The sequence below is a fragment of the Vitis riparia genome, chromosome 17 (assembly GCF_004353265.1).
Source record: "Vitis riparia cultivar Riparia Gloire de Montpellier isolate 1030 chromosome 17, EGFV_Vit.rip_1.0, whole genome shotgun sequence".
Taxonomy (NCBI): Eukaryota; Viridiplantae; Streptophyta; class Magnoliopsida; order Vitales; family Vitaceae; genus Vitis; species Vitis riparia.
The window spans coordinates 13,783,434-13,804,139 of NC_048447.1; the positions used below are offsets into that span (position 1 = coordinate 13,783,434).

At 36.4% G+C, this 20,706-nt stretch overlaps 3 protein-coding genes across 4 annotated transcripts; 1 reads left to right on the forward strand and 2 right to left on the reverse strand.

Annotated features, from left to right (window-relative positions):
- Positions 1–155: 155 nt before the first annotated feature.
- LOC117904381 (mitochondrial import receptor subunit TOM5 homolog) lies at positions 156–4,645 on the reverse strand. The gene is made up of 2 exons (XM_034816965.1): positions 4,424–4,645; positions 156–443 (listed from the first exon to the last, which is right to left on the reverse strand). The coding sequence occupies exons 1-2, from the start codon at positions 4,508–4,510 to the stop codon at positions 366–368; spliced, it is 165 nt and encodes a 54-aa protein (XP_034672856.1). The 5' UTR covers positions 4,511–4,645; the 3' UTR covers positions 156–365.
- A 212-nt stretch (positions 4,646–4,857) lies between these two features.
- On the forward strand, positions 4,858–5,776 carry LOC117904380. Its single transcript, XM_034816963.1, has 2 exons — positions 4,858–5,123; positions 5,277–5,776. The coding sequence occupies exons 1-2, from the start codon at positions 4,929–4,931 to the stop codon at positions 5,700–5,702; spliced, it is 621 nt and encodes a 206-aa protein (XP_034672854.1). The 5' UTR covers positions 4,858–4,928; the 3' UTR covers positions 5,703–5,776.
- A 134-nt stretch (positions 5,777–5,910) lies between these two features.
- LOC117904379 (nuclear transport factor 2) lies at positions 5,911–19,912 on the reverse strand. 2 transcript variants are annotated; one of them, XM_034816962.1, is made up of 9 exons: positions 19,730–19,912; positions 17,749–17,934; positions 14,979–15,282; positions 14,646–14,887; positions 14,383–14,560; positions 14,020–14,135; positions 13,841–13,903; positions 6,470–6,533; positions 5,911–6,361 (listed from the first exon to the last, which is right to left on the reverse strand). In XM_034816962.1, exons 2-9 carry the CDS (start codon positions 17,932–17,934, stop codon positions 6,111–6,113), a joined length of 1,404 nt encoding a protein of 467 aa, XP_034672853.1. In that variant the 5' UTR covers positions 19,730–19,912; the 3' UTR covers positions 5,911–6,110. The 2 variants fall into 2 exon arrangements, with proteins under 2 accessions (XP_034672853.1, XP_034672852.1); XM_034816961.1 differs by having other exon boundaries at positions 13,841–13,906.
- Positions 19,913–20,706: the final 794 nt, after the last annotated feature.

Sequence of the window (20,706 nt, forward strand, 5' to 3'; positions counted from 1 at the left end):
CATATTCAGGCCATGCTTCAAGCAAATGGGTTCGCTTCATATCCAAAGTAAAAACCCCGCCCATTGCCAGAATGCTTATAATGGCTTCCTAAAGTGGTACCTATTCAGGTTGGCCCACCAGAATAGAGAATGAAATTGGTAAATAATCAAAGCCATGAACACAACTGAAATCAAAAACTTAGAAACTTCATCATTTAACATTCAAAACTTAGAAAGCAAAAACATGGAAAGCTTATCAATTTAACCGAACCTTAAACATGATCCATGAAAGCAACAAATTTACTCATTTCAGCGGTGGGGAGGAGAGGAATTATTGCTAGTTTAATAGGAAATTATGAACTGACATAAGAAGTCAACATCCATCTTCAAATTGCCATGTATTCACCAAAATTCCGCATCAAAAAGATGGATCCAGCAAAGAGCCCTGCAGCACGAAGCAGTTTCTGCAAGAAAAGATGGGAAAGTAAGAAGAAAGAAAACAAAATGAAAGAGTGGGTAACATTTGGAACGAAATTCAGTGTGCACCATGAAAAATGATGCCACCCTCTTTAAAGAACACACATCATATAAGTTGGAACACAAATGGGGGAAGAAAGAAAACAAAATGAAAGAGTGGGTAACATTTGGAAGGAAATCCAGTGTGCACCATGAAAAATGATGCCATCTTCTTTAAAGAACACACATCATATAAGTTGGAATACAAATGGGGGGAGCACCTAATACTGCCGCTACCACAGACACCCTACAACCCTTCAAGTGTCCAAGCTCCAAACCCAGTCAATATGGATGATTATTCCCACTGACTTCTAAACCATTCACAATTTTTTCTTTAGTCCAAGTATTCGCATGCATAGGCATGTATGCACAATGGAGAAAGCAAAGAACAGTCTTAAGGAGGCTGACTGGATTGTCCCTGCTCTTCAGTCAACTAGTAAGTCCCTACTTACTTTATAGGTCAATTTATTTTTCTTTTATCATTTCCAACAGGTTAATGTATACAATCTGCACATTATTCCTGCATTGTTTCTATGAATTTACTTGGAACACATGTTGCACCCACTAAATGCAAAGACAAAACAAGGAGAGTCCATCAAATTCATGATGTGGAACCCTATTGAATAGGAAGAGACAAAGTTGATAAGATCAGAATCTATCCCCGACAACCAAACACTTAAGCCAAACCACAATCCCAATACTCAATAATGACATCAAAGCCTTAAGTCTTAACCGTTTGGGTTGATTACATCAATATTGCCCACCATTTAGCATTACAATCCGAACACTCATGACATCAAAATTTTCAAATGATACTGTGATCTGGTTCCAAAGTGAAATGCATCAAATTATTTAAATTATGGATTTAGACATCGAACTTTCGCACTATATTAAAAACAGCACAAAAAGGCAAGCTACATGCAAGTAATCATATCAACTTGGGTTAGGTAGCATTAGGGTCTGCCTTCTTCTGTGCCACCACATATTTAGTCAAAGGAGGAGGCATCTTTAGCAAAGAAGCTACGTGTGTCTTCAGAAAAGGAGCAAAGAGAAGTGTGAGTGTCTGCGTGTATGTTTGTTTGCTTGTTGGTGCAGCATTTGTGCATTTGCGTGCATGGTGTGTGGTAAATAAAAAATTTCTAAACAAGAAGGGAAAACCATGAAGACCACCAAATAAATATAAGAGGAAAAACGAGAAAAGAGAAAATAAACATCCTAGGAACAAAGTTAGAAGCCAAAAATACATCCCTAGAATAAACTGTTCACCAACCCCACACCTTTTTTAAAAAAAATAGGTAAAGGAAACGTATATTAAAAAGAGAAACGCCAAAAAAGCGTCCCAAAGTACACAAGGCACCAACCCCACACCCTACCATCCTGCACAACTTAATAAGGAAAAGAGCGAAAGAAGAAAGGCTAAAAAAGGGGAAAATATATTAAAAAGAACATAGAACAAAAGGTCAAAATCCAAGTTTAATAATCTGGATGAACAATATAGAGATCAACAATCAAAACATATGATGAAAACTCCATAACAAAATTAACTGCACATTTGGCAACATCTTGTTTTCATATCCAGATGTAAGCCACAAGTACAAAAAAGACTAGCTGGATGTTTTCAATTCTACACCACCCAAGTTCTACTTCCAATACGAACACAACCATGTCAACTCCATTTTATAGAGCATTTTGCTTTCTGTATAGTGTGTTGACCACAAATCAGGCTAACCAAAAGTGCATTCATTGTGCAGTTGGATGCATTAATTAGCCAGTCCAGATGTTCATTTAAAAGATAACCAATTGAAGTCATGGTTCAAAGTCGTGGTATGACCTTGGAGGGTTCCGAGGCACATCAGTCTCGGTATCTCGGCTCGATATTGGGCAATACACAAAATAAGATAGATTAAAAAAAAAATTAAAATAAAAATATAATGAAATTTTTTTTAAAATAAACATAATTAAATAAACTTTAAAAACTTAAAAACATATTAATATAATAATAAATGTAATGGTTTCAATGTATTATTAAGAACAAATTAGTATATAAAGTAATCACTATATTTTGATATGATTGCCATAAAAATAATACATTAACCAAATTGAAGCAATTCATATCATAACTAACAATACAAAATAATAATCTTCAAATTCCCATTTATGACACACATCAGCTTTTAAAATAATAAATAATTTTTATATAAAACAATACATTTACTCTTTTATCTTCAAATTCCCAATCCCACACCACAAACAAAGTATCCCATTTAGCCTCCTCTACAGCCGCATGCCCACACCACACCAGAGCCAAAGCAAAGAGAAGCAACACCTACATACAGAGATTGCCGTTGATGGAAAAATGAGAAATTTCTCACCGATCAACGACATCGCTGACAGGAAGGGTATTTTCTTTCTTCTCCTTCATCACGGTTAAGGTCATGGGTTTTAAAACTCTTCCTTTTGAAGAAAATCTATGATTTTTAAGAGATGTTTCGATTTTGGTTGCTCCTTCTTGTGATTTGAAAGGGGAAAAAAAAGATTTTTGGGTAAAACTGGGAAATATTTTGGATCTTTAACCAAGTCAACTTGAAATCTCAACCAAGTTAACTGGGTTTAACCGATTCTAGGGCGATATGATATTGGGTATCGAACTCAACACGGAAAGCCCCGAGGAGACTATGACTCAACTGAGTTGAGTACCGAACTCTGCCAATACTTTGAACCCTAATTGAAGCTTAAAAAATGATCAAAAAAGAAAGCAATATAGATTAGTGAATAAAAGGATATAAACAAGTAAATGGTTTTTTTTTTTTCAAAAACAAAAATTTGTTATATAAATTATTAATTACAAAGAAAAATGAGAAATCCTTCCAAAATATGCAAATAGGCATAAACATTGATGAATATTAGTGGTTAATCTCATAATTTAGCCATCCACATGAAAATCATTCCTTACATTGCCTTAACCTGAAAGAAATTCCTCACCACATCCACAAAACCTCCATGAAGGATCTACCCGAAAAAAAAGTCCTGCCAACTATGCATCCAAGAGAAGCCATCAACACCAACTCCCCCCACCCCCAACAAACAAGATGTACCAAAGCCCCTATCATCATAATCATTCAAACTCTCATCAATTCCCCCAACCTGAGGCCAAAAAAATCCAAATTGCCCATTCACCCATCTTTTGGGAAAACAAATACAAGTCACTTGAGAAAGTGAAGATTCAAAAACAAAAAGGTATAACAATGAAGTGAACCTACTTGAGTGCTTGAACCCCCTCTGTGATAGGCTTCCAAAAACCTAGCCTATAAGTCCCCCCATCCTCCCTGCTGCAACAGCCGGATTCCCACTTACCAACTTTGCACTCCACAACTTTCTCCACATTCTATCCTTTCAACCTCCACTCCAAATAAAGTTCAATTCAATATAACTAAAATCCAAAACCCTCCAGACAAAAAATCTTTCACAATTCACTAAATGATTATTTTAAACTCCGCCCCAGCTCAATAACCACAATATCACTCTAGAATGCGCTAACCTTAAACCCAACAACAATGAATATAGCATCCAAACAAAGGATAAATGACATGCAATACTAAAAAAAGACCAAATCACACAAACAGAGGAACTTCAAAGAGAACTGTGACGACCATCAGCAATACAGCACAAAATCGAAGCATCCAATCTCTGAGTCAAGTATTACACAAGACCCTAAATCTTAAACCTTCCGCGTAGAAGTGAATACAAACCCCAAAACTAAAAATCTAAAACAACAATTCAACAGAGCAGCAGATAACCTAAATCTAAAAACCGGAAACTCTTTTTAACAGAAAGAAAATCATAGAATATGTAGACCACGCCGAATCGACGAAAAGAAAAAAAGAAAACAAAAAGTAAAATACCGAAAATAAAGAGCGGAGAGAGATACCATGTTGAGAGCCCATTTCTCCTCATCATGAATCTGGGCATTCCAGAACGCTTTGATATTGTCCAACGAAACCACAGTGTCCGCCATCAATCAACGACAGTGAGAGCTTCTGGTTGGATTTAGGGTTTTAGGGCTGGTCTGAGAGACAAAGAGAGCTTCCAAGTTACAAGCCTTTTTTTTTAATCTTGTTTGAGGGGTTTTTGGGGTTTAAGGGTTTGAAGAGCAGAAAGAAATTGGGCGGGCTCTTATTATCGGGCTGGGCTGGAGAAGTGAGATCCGAGGCCCAAGTGGCCTAAAGCGATCCTGGGAGGGGTGGGGGCGGGCCCTTGTTATGCGAGTAGGCAACGAGGTAATGACACGTGGACAAAAGCAATCCATCCCTCATCCACTCAATGAGGCTGGCTGGGGAGAGATGATACAGAGAAAGAGAAAGGGCAGCCTGATTCCTCCAACAAAAGGCACCAAAACTCACCAGAAGAAAAGGGGAAAAAGAGAAAAAAAAAAAATGGAAGTGAGAACCATTGCATTCGGTGGGAGCAGCAGAGGATTATCATCGGCATCATCGGCATCATTCATCACTTCTACTGTTAAAAGAAGAGAGAAACCCCCTCCACCTACTTTCTCGCCACTTCTCATTCGTTCCATGGCTACCCAGAAGCCTACTCTTCCACCTGCCTCGAAAACCATTTCCTCCAGAAAGGTCAGTCACTCTCCCTCACATCTTCTTCAAATTAGACCATTGGTGGAGTTGATTTTCCTGTTATTCAAAGCCACAACCATCTGTGTTGTATTTTTCAACTGCAAATTTTACAATTTAACTGCGACATATGGGTTGTCTGCAATTGCATTGCAGGCTTCGACTGTCTTCCCTCTGGGGGAGAAAGGTCCTCGCAGCAGTCCTTTGGCAACACCACCGCCAATAAAGCTGCTAACAAGGGTTGAGCAGCTCAAGCTTCTTACTAAAGCAGAAAAGGCTGGCTTGCTGTCGGCAGCTGAGAAGTATGGGTTTTCCCTGTCAAGCATTGAGAAGCTGGGTCTGCTATCAAAAGCAGAAGAATTTGGAATCCTTTCAGCGGCAACAGACCCCGGAACCCCAGGGGCTTTGCTGAGCCTCAGCTTGGTGTTGCTGCTTCTGGGTCCTTCTTGTGCCTTCCTGGTGCCTGAGGACTACCCCTGGGAGGTAGCACTGCAGCTGGTGGTTGCTCTGGTTTGTGTGGTTGGTGGGTCTGCAGCTTTCGCTGCATCAAATCTTGTATCCAACTTGCAAAAATTGAAATGAACTCTCACCAAGTCATCAAAATGGGATTATATGTTGGATTGATAGAAAAATGGGCACTCTTATATGATTCTTCATTCCGATGTGTTGCTAAAAATGACCATACTGACTTTGATTTTGTCTTTTGGGAGAATAATAAGGCAGGTTCAACCATTGTTGCCAGTAAGAGAATTCCCATGTTAGAAAACAACAGCAAGTACAGAAGAATCCATAAATCCGGGGAAACAACTGTCATATCATGTAAGCTTATATAGAAAATCCACAAGAATAAAAATTATTCTCACAAAGAATTCCAATTACAAAAATCAAAAACCTGAATTGCTTTCTAGTGCCCAGAAATAATGACACAAACCACCTCTCATTTTTAGTGTCAAAAAATCTCAACTGTTGGCGAGTTTCACTTGCTAAGCTTCAAGAAGAAGCTGAGTTCCACGCCATCCCACCTTGGCGCCCAGTCTTCCCACTTCCATTCTGATTAACCCGCTGATAAGCCTCTCCATTGCGTCCAGTTGGACCCCTTGCACGTCCTGAATACTCACCCTGATTTCTGGACTCATTCCGCCCATAGCCCCGGCCACCACCAAAGTTTCCACGGCCCCTGAAGTTGTCATTCCGGAACCCACCCCTTCCTGGAGGGTATCTGCCTCTACCACTAGCGCCAACTGCAAAAAACCAGCAGTTTAGTCAGTCTTTTTATCATTAACTTCAAATGTTTCATCATAAAACCTCAGATCTCTTTGAACTGGAATAATAAAATAAACTCCACTTACCACGAGTGGTAGTTCTTTTTTCCTCGACGACAGCTTGACGATCCCCAATTGTGATAGGTGATGCCTGAGATTTTTTAAACAGGCTTTTTTTTAGATGCCCTGATAAGCTAATAATTTAAATTGAAATGCAGCAGTAATTAGCAGCAACATGAAACCTGAACCAAGGTAAAAAGTCCACTAGATGGGAAGAATCAAGTGAAAAATAGACAAATAAAAGCAAGGTGATACAAGCACAGGATAGCATCCATAGATGTACACCAAGCAAAGTAGCCTATTCATCATGCCGGTGACTTCTTGTGGACACACAAGTCCACCAACAAAAGATCTACCAAACACCAAGATTCATAAAAGCCAAAGCAGAAATAATTCATAAAGAGTGAAATTCTTCAAGAGTATCAAACCAGAATCTTGAGCCAACAACTAAATGTAGCAATAAAATATATAATCATTGTTCTATGTTGGTTTTTTTGTTTGACCACTCTAACCACCAGGTAAACTAAAAATGCTCAAACTCATCTTCCAAATTCCACAGACCATATGGTCTTTTTCTATTTCATTAGATATTGATATAAATGGAGACAACCAAAGGAAATTTTTTTGCTAAAGCAACAGATGTTGCATTGTGCCTGCAAGTGAATTGCAAAAAGATTCACCTGAATTAATTTTCCTTAGCAGTAACATAGATCATTGTCATAATACAAGGAAAGAATTGCCAACAAGACAGAATGGTATTTAAATGTTGAATATTTGGGATGCCTCAATGTCCCACAATATAAGGCCCTAAGGTGCTAAGACTAGTTTTTATTTCTTTACAAATTTAGCATTTATTTTATTGCAGTTTCAAATCAGTCCAAGCCATTTAAATATTCTTTAGGCAATTTCCTCTTCATTTTTTTTTTTAAATTGATTCATCCAGCCCCTCTTGTCCGATAGAAAACTGAATCAACTAATAAGGGAGGTGTTAGTAAGAACATGGTATTCTAGATTTCAAAATGAAAAAGGAAGCAGATGGAAGTGAATGGGTCTAGGAAGACTGAATGCATATGAATCAGCCTAAAGAACTTGAGTTTTAGGTGAACTTATTAACTGTTTATCGATGCCTTCATTTTCAGAAAGTGAATCAATTGACAAGGTACAGATGCTTTTCCAGGAGTCGGGAAATACCAGTAGTACATATTTGAAATGAAGTAATGCGGAAATGGGATGAGTTTCTGAGGGGTCAGATTTTGGGCAAATGGCTCAGCTTCGAGCTGGATAGTTTCTGAAACAGTCGGCCAAACCATTTATATTATTTTGAAATATATTAAAATTCTCCAAAATTCTCCTTGTTCACTTGAGTGAAACATATCCCCATCCCTGGATCTTACAAACTCCGTGCTAAGAAAGTATTTCAATACCCTAAGGTCTTTGAGTATGAACTCTCTAGCAAGAAAAGCCTTTAGTTCCTCCAATTCATTCATATCATCTTCAATTAGGATAATGTCATCCATGTACACAATGAGAATGACCATCCTTCTATCATTTGAGTGTTTATAGAACATCATGTGATGAGCATAACTTTGAAGAATCCCATGAACCTTAACAGCCTTAGTAAACTGATCAAACTATGCTTTAGGTAACTATTGAAAACTATAAAGTGATCGTTTTAGTCCACATACTTTCCTAACTTCAAAAACACTTTCTAATCCAAGTGGCAAATCCCATGGTTTTAACAACCAGACCGAACCGGCCGGTCTGACCAGTTCAACTGTCGGCCAATCACTGTGCTGGTTCGGTTCAGTGCTTTGAACCGTTTCAGCTTCGGACCAGCCTTGAACCGCCGGAACCGACGGTCGGATCGGCGAACTAGTTGAACTAAACGATTCTCCTTGAACCGAATGGGTTAAAATCTTCTTTTTTTTTTAAACCATCAAAATGACGTCGTTTTGAAGCATCTGGCATTAAAACGACGTTGTTTAGGTTCAGTCCTCCCTCCCCAGCAGAATCTCCTCTCTGCTGCTGCTGCCCCTTACTGTTGCTGCTATCCATCCAGCCTCCACACTTCAGCCTCCAGTTGCACCACCACCGGAGCTGATGGCTTGCCCCCCCAGCAGCCCTAATCTCCTCTCCTGCCACCGCTGCCCTCTACTGTTGCTACTCTCCATCCAACCTCCACGCTCCAGCCTCCAGTTGCAGCACCACCGAAGCTGACATCGCCGGCCGACTCCGCGGATAGCTTTCCAGTCTCCCACAATGCATTGTTGCAATTTTCAAAATTCCAATTGAATATTAAATTTTTAATATTTATTATTTAATATTAAATTTTTGTTTTTAATATTTAATATTTTATTGCATATTGGCTATGAGTATTCATTATTTATTTAATCAATCAATTGAAACATTTGGGTAGAATTTATCATTTTTATTTTTAAAATTTTTAAAATTTTAATAATATATAAAATATATATTTATGACGTCATCGTTTTGACCGCGGGTTCGACTAATGAACCAATGAACTAATAACTTTTTCGATTCAATGACCAGTCCGATGCTAAAAACATTGGCAAATCCGTAAATACTTCTTCCAACACATCATTCAAGAATACATTCTTCATATCTAATTGTTGCAATGACCAATTCAAATTTGCAGCTAGTGATATGCTATTCATCTCTGCCATTAGGGCAAAGGTCTCTTTGTAATCTATTCTATATGTTTGTGTAAAGCCTTTAGCAATGAGCCTTGCCTTGTAACTCTCAAGATTCCCATGTTTCTTGTACTTGACCAAACACCCATTTACACCCGATTGTCTTCTTCTCCTTCAGCAATTTAATCTATATTTTTTAAGAGCTCATAGCTCTTCTAAAACTGTTGCCTTCCACTCAACATGGTTCAAGGCATCCTAGGAATAGCAACACTAGATGGGTTAGTGGTAAAAGATCTAAAAATGGGAGAAAACTTATGGCACACCTACTTTGCAATGGGATGTATAATACCACAAGTAATAAAACTACTCTTCACAACTTGTGCTTGTCTACTCTCCAAGACACTATCAAAATAATAAAGTCCATCAGCCTCTCTAGCACTGCCAATCATCCTCCCTAAATGTAGTTCCTAAAGTTCACAATGAGAATTAAGAATTTAGCAATGCAAATAAAGTCCTTTGTGATTTTGCTAACAAATAAAAGGTTACATGAGAGATTAGGCACATGAAGAACTGATTTTAAGTTAGATTCTCTGAGATGACTATAAAACCTTTTCCTGCAACAGGTGACAAACTTCCATCCGCAACTACTATTTTTAAATTGCCCACATAAGGAGTATATGACAAGAATAATTGTGATAGGCTAGTCATATGGTCGGACACACCCGAATAAATGATCCAAGGTGTTGAATTCAACAAGACAGTGAGAGCACCTAAAGATTTAGGTTTTTTGCAAAGGAACAGGATGGGATCATGTTCAGAGACGGCAAAGTTTGATTCAGCAGTTCATCGAGATGCTCCAATTTTTCTTTACTAAAAGGGATCACCTCAGATCCTGAAATCTGCGTTCCTATCACAGCCTGCATTCCTCACCCAGTTTTGTCTCCAAATTTGCCTCCTTTTAAAATTTGGTGGAAGCAATTTCCAACAGGTCTCTTATGGGTAGAGGCTTGTTGCAGAAATCACACCAGACTTTCCCTTTGTCCTCCAGCTTCTGCTGGGTTTTTCGGTTAGTTGCAACTGCTGGGTTTTGTCTCCAAATTATTTCGGTTAGTTCCCTTTGTCCTCATCTTCAAAAACTCCAGACATTGCGAATACAGTCAATTATTTCGCCAAAAAAAATAACAAGAAAATCAAAAATGACAATGGAGAGTAGAAGAATAATCTTCTACAATTCTGGTAGAAACATCCTAAACAAACAAATACTGATTTTAATGGAGAATCAGCAAGAAAGCAATTTATCTTCCTAGTAAGGGCGGCTTTGTTACCATGAACGCAGAATTGGAGAGAATATTTTCAGAATTTTCATTCATGATAATAATAATAAAAATATACAATCATATAGACACAAAATATTGTCTATAGAAAAGATACATATGTACATGGGAAAATCAACCTACAAAACAGAAATTAACTATATTTAAAAATAGACATCAGATTGGTAGGAGATAATTATGAATTTCCTCCTAATCTGTCACACTAAATACTCCTAAATCATTTTTTTTTTTTTTTTTGATAGGTAAATAAGCAAGATATAAATTGTAGATTGTGAAGAGGGCTCTCCGACAGAATTGTGGCACCTAAATCAAATTTTTTGAATAGAAGGCCTGTCAAAGTTTCACTGTGTTGCCCTTGTTGAGTACTGAAATTTAGGAACAATAGAAGTGCCTTGTGAAGAACCTTTTCCTAGTTGTGGCAGCAAAAAGTACTATAGAAAAACACAAAAAAATAAAATAAAATAAAATAAAAAGATATGTGTGATGCATGATTAAGACTACCTTAAAACTCAGGTTGGATGCCTAAAAATCCATTGTCTACTCACAGGCTAAGATTGCCTAAAATATTGACAAATTTTCCACAAAGATTTTGATTGGTTAGCAATTACTTGGTAAACAGCAAGGGATATGGAAGAGGCCTGGTTTATAAGGCAAGATTACGGGAAAAACATACTCATGCTAGAGGCCTCTTTATACATTTTGACCTTCTATTGGAAGACAAAAAGGCTAGGTTTAAAATGTTTACAACTATGCAAAAAAGGCACATAGACACATTTCTTGTGCCGGTGTACAATAGTTACTATGAGAAGGTATACCCTTGCTGACAAACACTGCCTACTTGCTAGTTCATGACCTACTTCCCTAGCAACCACATTTATCAAAGCCTTATTAGACACATTATTTTTATTTTTCTATTTTTGATAGGTATCGAGGTTCCTTTAATTGAAGAGGGCTCTTAATACTCTCAATCACAAGATCACATTAGCATAATTTAATTGAAATCTGCAGTCCATAACAACTTCAATGGCATAACAGCCTTTCTTCCTCTATTCCCTTAAACCTTGTACCAGTTATAAGTCTAAACTTCTATCCGTCCCCATATTTTCAAGATATTATTGCAGTGGTCATATGCTACAATATTGTGTTCATATTACCTATCTTAAAAGGACGTAATCTGTTGACGTTGGACCAACTTAAAAGGTGAGGACAGCGAATCTTGAATAGATGCAATTTGTGTAAAGGAGAAGAAGAAATGTTTGATCATATCCCCCTTCACTAATCAAAAGCAGTCATGCTGTGGCAGCTCGTTTCTTCTCTTTTTGGGATTGAACGGGTGATGCATTCCATAGTAAGAGATGCCCTTTTAAGTTGGCATGGATATTTTGTCAGAAAAAAGAGGAAAAAAACATGGAAAGCTACTCCCTTGTGCTTATTTTGGACCAATTGGAAAGAAAAAAATAGGAGAGTTTTTGAAAATCTCGAAAAAGGGGACTAAGCTATCAACCAATCCTTCATGAATATTATTTGGTGATGTGTTAGAATATACATAGGTGATAGCTTTCTATGTACGTTAGACTACATTGAGTGGTTGAGCTCTAAGTGAGGTAGGTAAGTTGTTTTTTGTTTACCCCCTTCACTTTGGTTCTCCTTTTTGTTTACCCCATTTAAGGTTAAGTCATTTGCTTGGTTAGCGGCACTTAAGAAGGTAAATTCAATTGCTTTTGAGGATTGTGAGCTGTCCATTCAAAGGCTGAAAGCATCTTTTGTGTATTTTTTGTGGTCGGAATCCAAAGTGTGGATAAAAGATGGTCCTTCGACCTTAATAGATTTTATAGATTGGGTGTGTATGCGTTAAGGGAGAGGTTTTTTTGTTCTACCTTGTCCTTTGATGTTTTGGCCCTTTTGTAAGGGGGTAAGTCCCTTTATACTGTAATTTGGTGGGTCGCTTCTTTAGCGCCTCTTTGCAATACAATCTTATACTTATTGATCAAAAAAAAAAGAAGGTAAACATCAATGATATGCTACAACTGAGAAGATCCTACAATGCCCTCAATCCTAATGTTTGTTTGTTGTGTATGGAGAGTGGTGAAATGATAGATCCTATCTTCTTACATTGTCCATTGAGTTTGGGGCTTTGGCATAGACTATGCAACTTGGTTCATATGGATTAGGTTCCTCTTAGGAGTATATGTGATATTATGATTATTTCATATAAAGGATTGGGAAGTACCAATAGAGGCAAGGTATTGTGGCAATTTGCTTGTCTTGCTTTGATGTGAGTTGTGTGGCAAGAAAGAAATTATAGGATTTTTTAGGACAAGGTCGGAACTTTGAAGGGTCTTTGGGACATAATTAAATTCTTAGCCTCCTTCTGGGCCTCTTGCACCACAACTTTTAAGGGTGTCCCCTTAATTTGATCTAACTTGACTGGATGTTAGTGTGCAGCTCCAAGGGTGTGGCCTACCAAGGATAGATTATTTTTGTATATTCCCACATGGGACATAGTTTGTGGAACCTCATAGTTATATAGATTCTTGAACTTGGAGGTTTTTGCTTTCTTTTTGTGTACTTTTTGGAGGATCTCTTATCATTCTTGCTTATTTTTACTTACCTTAATATGTTATAGTGTTGTTTCCCATCAAAAAAAAACATTTGCATGTAACGTTTATACTTTTGTACATCCTTTTGTTAGACACTAATAATATATTTTATCTATGTCTATCAAATAAAAAACTATCTTATCGTTTTCAATGTAAAACACTACTTTCTAGAAAATAGAGGAGGCCTTACACATATATCTGGCCACCTCCAGTGCAGCAGGCATGGAACTAAAAAGGGTATATGCAAGCAGAAAAGGCACACCAAGTCAATATTAAGGTGTTGTGCAGATAAAAAAATAATAATAACCCATATGAGCACTGTTCCATAACCATATTCCACATTTTGCAGCTCCAAATATCTACGATGTGCTGAGTTACCAGTATTCTAGAATCTAGCTTACTGACAAAGCAAGGGGAAGCACACCACATTAGTTTTGACATCAGGAACTAAGACATGCATAAGCAGGACTAGCCAATTACACATGCACAAACTATTTCTAAAGGAAAAAAGTTCACAATGAACAAATTGCTCCAATAAACTTCATCACCAAGCAAGAAAAGGGATAATAGAGTTACAGAAACCCCACTTTTCAAGAAATTCCAGCTACAAGGGCTTTAAGCAAAAAATAAAAACTACATTTAGCTGGACGCAAGTTAACTGAAAGGATCTCATCTATTCAGCAAAGCATGTAATAAATAGTCAACTAAGTTCGATGATTGAATCAGATAACAAAAGTAGGAGTTGATGATGATTGTGAAAAAAATCACCACAGCTTATAACAAGTGGAAGGCAACCAAGTGTAGAAGCAGTACCTCAAGTGCACTCTGCATCGAACTCAAAGATTCAAACTCAACAAAGCCGAAACAGAATCCCTGCTGCTAGACACAGGAAAGTAACATGAAATCCACAAATATTATGTTAAAAAAGGTTCAATTTGATGTCAAGAAATGTTGAATAAGAATAGCAACCAAAAATAATATTTGAAATGTACCTTATTACTTCTGACTTGGATGCCATCTTGCTTAATAGGGCCAAATTTTTTGAACTCCTCTTCCAATTGTGGAACTGTTGCACTTAAAGGCAGATGCCGTACATATATGGAGAAACCTTCAATTGCAAAGAGTACAACGTGATATTTTGAAATTAGAGAAATACAGGATGCAAATGTATAGATATGGGATCAAGATAACACAACATCCAGTACACAGCATTCACATTGAAATTTGTTGTCCTTGTATAATTATTTCAAAGAACAGGGAAGGATGACAAAAGCAAGTGCATGTGGCTCACCAAGAGGAAGGTGTTTTGGAAGTCAAGGCAGAAATCCATTAACTTTGAGCAAAAAAATACACACCTTCTTCATTAATATTGCTACTTTCAGGAGCATTGTCACTAGTAGGAGTCAATGCCTCTGGTGCCGGAGCAGATTTTGCAGAACCAGCCAACTGTTGATCAAAGTTTGCAGGTGCTGCCCTTACTGTACTGGTAGCAAAGACTGGAGTGGATGTTGCACTGCCTTTCATTACCTTCACCTGTATTAATTTAGTATACAAAATAAATTTGAATAAAAAGGTGAATACCAAAATTGAGAAAGGAAAAGAATGACTAAGAACCCACAATTGATGCATAAGATTTCTTTGGAGCATCCTCTTGTGCTGCAGGAGCTGAATCGACTACTGTAGAAATTTCATTCTCACTTGAAATAGATGGGGGTTCAACAACAGCCTCTTCTTCAATAACCGATCCTTCTTCATTATCTGATGGGTCACAAACTTCAGCAACATTATTCAGATCGTCCTCCTCCTCAAAGGATGGTGTTGCAGGGTCTACCACAAGATGATCAGGAACATGATTGGCCTCTGGATCTGGAGACAAAATAAAAGCAATTCTAAAAATCAAGTCTGAAATGAATCTCAATCATAGTACCAAAGGAAGAAAAATCACACGAACCTGGATCTGGAGTCAAGGCAGCTGTTGGAGCAGTTTCATTGATACCATCAACTGATGCAGAATTTTCCTGCAATGATTTCTTTTCCTCGATATACGTAAAAATATCATTTAAGACAAAGTAGCCATTGTCCTGTGGAGCTAGAAAGAATGATTGACCAAATTTCCTTTTCACGTTATCTTTCAGAGTTACACTTCCAGTCACTAGAACAGTCACCCCTTTCTTGTAAGAGTCTTGAGCATCTGCAGTCTCTATCTCCATCTTATATTCGCCATAATGGAATGACATGATCTTGTCATTGATTGCCTGCTACAATATGAAGAACAATGAAATTTTGTTCCTCTGCCTATATTAGGACTTTAAATTCGAAGTTACAAAGATTAACAGGAAAAGGTACATAGTTCAAAGGTCTGCAAAACAAGCACTAGAGACAAATCACAGGGCAATCTAATCATTGGACTCCACCAAGATGGACCATGACAAGTAGGTTATTCACTATTGTTAAACTACATTAAAATTCAAACTTATCACCATTAACAGTAAAGGTAATCTATGTTTAATGTTTATAGAGAACATTAATAAATTGTTACTTCAAAACGACTTCTACAAAATTGGCTTTCTTCACAGATTCTAGCAAGTCTTCTTTTAGTTTATAAAACAATGTTTGACTACTTTTTATTAAACCTATAAAACAAAAACTACAATCAACAATATAAAATTTTTAATGATTAAAAAAGCAATATAATATATAATTTAAACAGGAGGTTGAACTGTAAAAGAAAACCCTACTTCACTATAAACAACCATCCAATTCAACTACTGATTCATAAAATAAAAACAGGGAATAATTTACAGAAAGGGGAAACAAGAAAAATCAGAAACCTAAACACGCAGATGACATTACAACATAATAAAAGTTAAAGTAAGAGATAGTATCAAACAAAAAAAAAAAGAAAAAAAAATGTTATACCATGTGTCATCATTTACCCATGAAAAATGATCATTGACACCATCAATCATATCCTTTCACTTTTCAAGGATTTTGAAAACAAGGAATGGTTTTTTTTTTTTTAATCTTTGCAATAATTTTTTGTAAAAAACATTTTTACAATGGAACTATAAACATAAGACTTGGATCCTGATGAAGATTGAAACTCTCCAGTAGGACGGCAGCATGACTTCTTTTTTGTTTTTTTGATAGACAACTGCAGCATGACTTCTTTTTTGTTTTTTTTGATAGCAACTGCAGCATGACTTCTAATAATTTATAGATATTCATCTATGACTGTGGACTGAAGGATTACAGAAGAAAATAATAAGATATTCATCCATGACCGTGTATCAAATGATCATTGAAGAAAATAATAAGTAGAGACAACAAGCAGTAGTATCTCCAGTGGGAGTGCCACCATGATTTATAATAATAAATAGATATTCATCCATGATTATTTATGGAAGGCTCATAGAAGAAAATAATAAGCAGGGACTCTATAAAAAGAGCTGCTTAGTAAAAATGGTTGCAGCATCACAAGCAGTCAAAAAGGTTTGGGACGTCTTTAAAAACTCAGTTGAGTCAATAAGCATCCAACGTACCCGTCATATAGGAAAATTTTTCCTATGTGTAAGAGTTGGATAACAAATAAAAAATAACAATGATCTTGAAATTCAATGAGATGCTAATAATCAGTTTCAGTGGTTTACGGTAACTAGTTTTGTTCATCTCATGCCATCTTATGATGATAAGATGTCAAACACAGCCAAATTAAAAATTTAAAAAAAAAAAAAGGAAAAGCAAGAAAAAAAAAATGCTAAAGTTTTTAAACATAGTAATCAAGGTCAACAAAATTCATTGTATTCATGTGAGTGTTTGTGCATTAACAAAACCGCGGAATTCTCACTTCTTTCACTGTGTCTCACTCCTTGGAGGTAGACATGTGTCTTACATTCAAGCTTTTCACAGTCATCTCATTAACCAAAAGAAAATCATGGTCTATAGAATAATCATGTGGTCTATCACCTCTAGCGAATAAGCCACTGGTTGTATGGGCAACCAGTTAAAATCACAAATATGAAGCCCTTATCAAGATCGACTTCTGAGAAACTAAAAACTTTTTTTTAAGAGCAATAAGAACTTTATCTGTTTGCCTAATTTTGTTCAAAAAGTTTATGGCTTAAAAAAGTTTTTAATAAGGAAGTCAGGAATATATTGTTTCTTGTAAAAGCTTTAGTTTGATTCATGTGAGAAATCCTTTCATGTTTCACGAAACTTTCACACTGCCAATATTGACCTTTAAAAATTGTGACTAGCTTCAGCTTCCAGCTAAAGCCAAAAACAGGAAGCAGTCCCAAACAGGCTCAAAATAATCTTGTTTAGCCTTACAGTGAAATGATTGGCAGAGATCCACCAGTGGGTACTAGCAGAAGTTTCTCAGGCATCCAATAAATAGGCTCCCTCTACTGGGTGGTGTAGATTGATGCAAAAGTTTTCATTTCAGAGGTATGGTACAAAAGATAAAGGTTGCCAACTGTCTAAGACTAGCCAAATAGAATATGGGTAGAGCCTATGGCTATGTCTGGCCTTTCTATTGTTTGCCTGTTCCTCTGCTTTTTAGCACTATTTGAATGCCCTATTGTACTTGGGTTGCATCCTGTTTGCAAGGTGCCTACTGCCTACTAATGCATCTATGTTTTGCCTATCAAATAAGAAACAGATTACCCAAAGGAACCATGATGCAGTTTATGTAAAACAATGTTAAATCCTACTGCACTTGCCTGCAAAGTTGTTACTGTGGTCATACTACCACTCGAATCTGGCCTGCTTAGCACACTTGAATCCTGATAAAATTTATACAGCAATTCCGGGTTTTGGTGAAGAATGGGATAATACTGATCCACAAAGGCATTTCCAACAAATGCAGCAGAATGAAGAGGGGCAGGAGTCGCTTCCTGCATTGCCATCTAGACATAATATTCAACATCAACACACGCTTAATAAAAGTGATTATATAGAGAGAATTTACACTTACAGGAAAGAAAAAAGGCAACAATGATGAACAGGACAAATAAAAGTAAGTAGAAAACTAGGCTCCAGGGATGCAACTAAGAGAATATGCCAAAAGAAATTCAACCCACCCAGTGCAGCCAATCAACTCCCCCCCCCCCCCCCCCCCCCCCCCAAAACCAACTTTTTCTCCCAAAACAACAACCTCAACTACAACAATGCTTTATTCCCAACCCCACAATCACTTTCCTTCAGCTAAATGAATCCTTAATTGTCATTTGGACTAGTTATGACCACAATCTCCGTCCCTTGGAAGCCATATCAAGTTTCAACGCCTCAATTCATGTCATGCATGCTTTCATATGTCCTCCCATTGCCTCCAATTTGAATCAATTCTCTCCATCTTATATTACTAGATGATGATCATAACTTCTCAAAAATGTATTCATCTCTTATTCTATTTCTACCTTTTCTTCTATTGCCACTCATCCATCTTAGCATCCTCATTTCATCTATTATACTCATTCAATAACATGCTATTATCTTAACTGATAAAAGAAAATAAGAACCCTAATAGTAGAAAATAAAAAATATATATACTCAAAAAATTAGATTCTAAAACCTTGATCAGCTCTTCTTTTGAAATGTCCACAACATTGCTCTTGATATTACAGTAGCAATTTGAGGATGGTGTAGATGTTACGGTTAAGAAGCATCTAAGTGTGTGTGTGTGTGCACGCGCATGCATACACATGCAGTCCACAGTGTGTATGCTATATGAAAAAATTATGCATTGGTACATGTAGCGATGCAGAAGAACTTTTAAAAGGGAAATCTGGACCCTCTCACACGCCTCTTTAGAGTGCGTTTGGCAATGTTTCTACTCGTGGTGTTTTTAGTGAAAGTGTTTTCTCTTGAAGTGTTTTTAGAAGAATCACTTATCAAGTGATTCTTCAAAAAACACTACAAGTGATTATTTTTAAAATTGTTTCCTAAATTTTGCTAAAGACCCTTTTTTTTTTTTTCAAAAACACTTTTTAGGCTAAAAGTGTTTTTCAAAAACACTGCCAAACGACGCTTAGTTAGTTCCAAAATAGATTTTCTTGTCGCTTTTTAAGCTTTCTGTACAAATTTATCTGTGAGAGCATCATTTTCCTTCTACAAAACTGAAATGTATTAAACCAAAACATTGCAATCAAACCAGTAACCAAAATTTGAGACCTAGCAGCCACAACCCCAAGAATAAAAGGTGCAAGTAAAAGAATAAATAAGTAACACATACACTGTTTGGAAGGCTATTAACTCAATTCACAGAGAAAAACACCTCTAGCTACATCAACGTTTTCATTTCAACATCCAGAGCAAAACGCCTTTTTTAAGAAAACCAAACCCTAAACAATTAACCCTGCATCGTATAACAAAAAAAACCCTATTCTGAGAACTCTTCTAAATTTCAAAGCTTGTGGGAAAGACCACGAAACGCGTTTTCTGGATAAACGAAACAAACGAGCCCAGATACATCGTGCGCTGTACAACAGCTATGCGAAAGCGCTTGCAACACAAACATGAAAAAAGAAAAGCCCAAATCACAGGAACAAAGAAAAACCCCATAAAACCCTCAAAACAGAAGAACAACCTAAAATCGATGTGGATCAATCATCAAACAACGTTCAAGAACCATCGATCACAGATCAAACAAATCGAAATTAAAATAAACCAAGAGAAATTGAAGAAGAGACATAGAAAAGAAACCTGCTGTGGAGTGATTTGAGCGTGATGGAGGAGAGGTGAATGATAGATCTGTAGAGAGAGAGAGAGAGAGGAGCAGCGAAGGGATGAAAACCAAAGTACAAAGCAGAGATACTGAAAATTTTGTTACGCTTTTATTCTTTGCCTTCGGCTTGCTTTTCTTGTACTCTTTCTAGCAGTTGGGTTTCTCCCCACTTTGCATTCTCGAATCACTCTTATATAATTAAGGAATTAATTAGGTTAGTTGGCCTCTGGTAGTTCACGGCCTTCCTTTTTCCAAACTTTCTTAAAAAATATTTTTTAAGAATAAAAATTTATTTAGAAACCTAATTCCCAAAAATAATTTTCTTAATTTATTCTCCATTAAGGTAATATACACTTATACATTTATTATCTATATAAAATAAATGTTTTCAAAGTATTTTTAAAAAATTACCAAACTTTCAAAACAGATTCTCCAAATACTATTTTTAGAAACATCTTTTTGAGTTATAAAATCATTTTGCTTTCTTTTAAAAAACATGAAACTATTTTTAATGGCAATTACTAGAAGGTGCTTTGAGTTTTTTTTTTTGGAAATAAATTTAATTTAAAATAAAAGTGAAAACTTTGTTAAGAAAATAAATTTTGATAATCTTGTTTGTTTTTGAGTTTTCCATTATAGTTTTTTAAACTTTATCATATATCATAAAATATGGATATAACAATTCAGGAATGTAAAAACATATAATGTAAAACAATAATTCACAAAATATAAATATTTACTTTGTGATTGCTGTTCTCTGAGACTTGCACTCCAAAACTTGTCGCATCTGCATCCATGTTAAAAAAAAATTTTGAAAGTTTTAAGTTAAGTGCAAAAAATACTTGTGAATTATTATGAGAATTCTCCATATAGGTATATATAAAAGAAAGAAGATGTAGTTGATTTAGAATCAATTTAAAAACCAAATTCTAAAAAAGTAATTTAAAAACTTAAG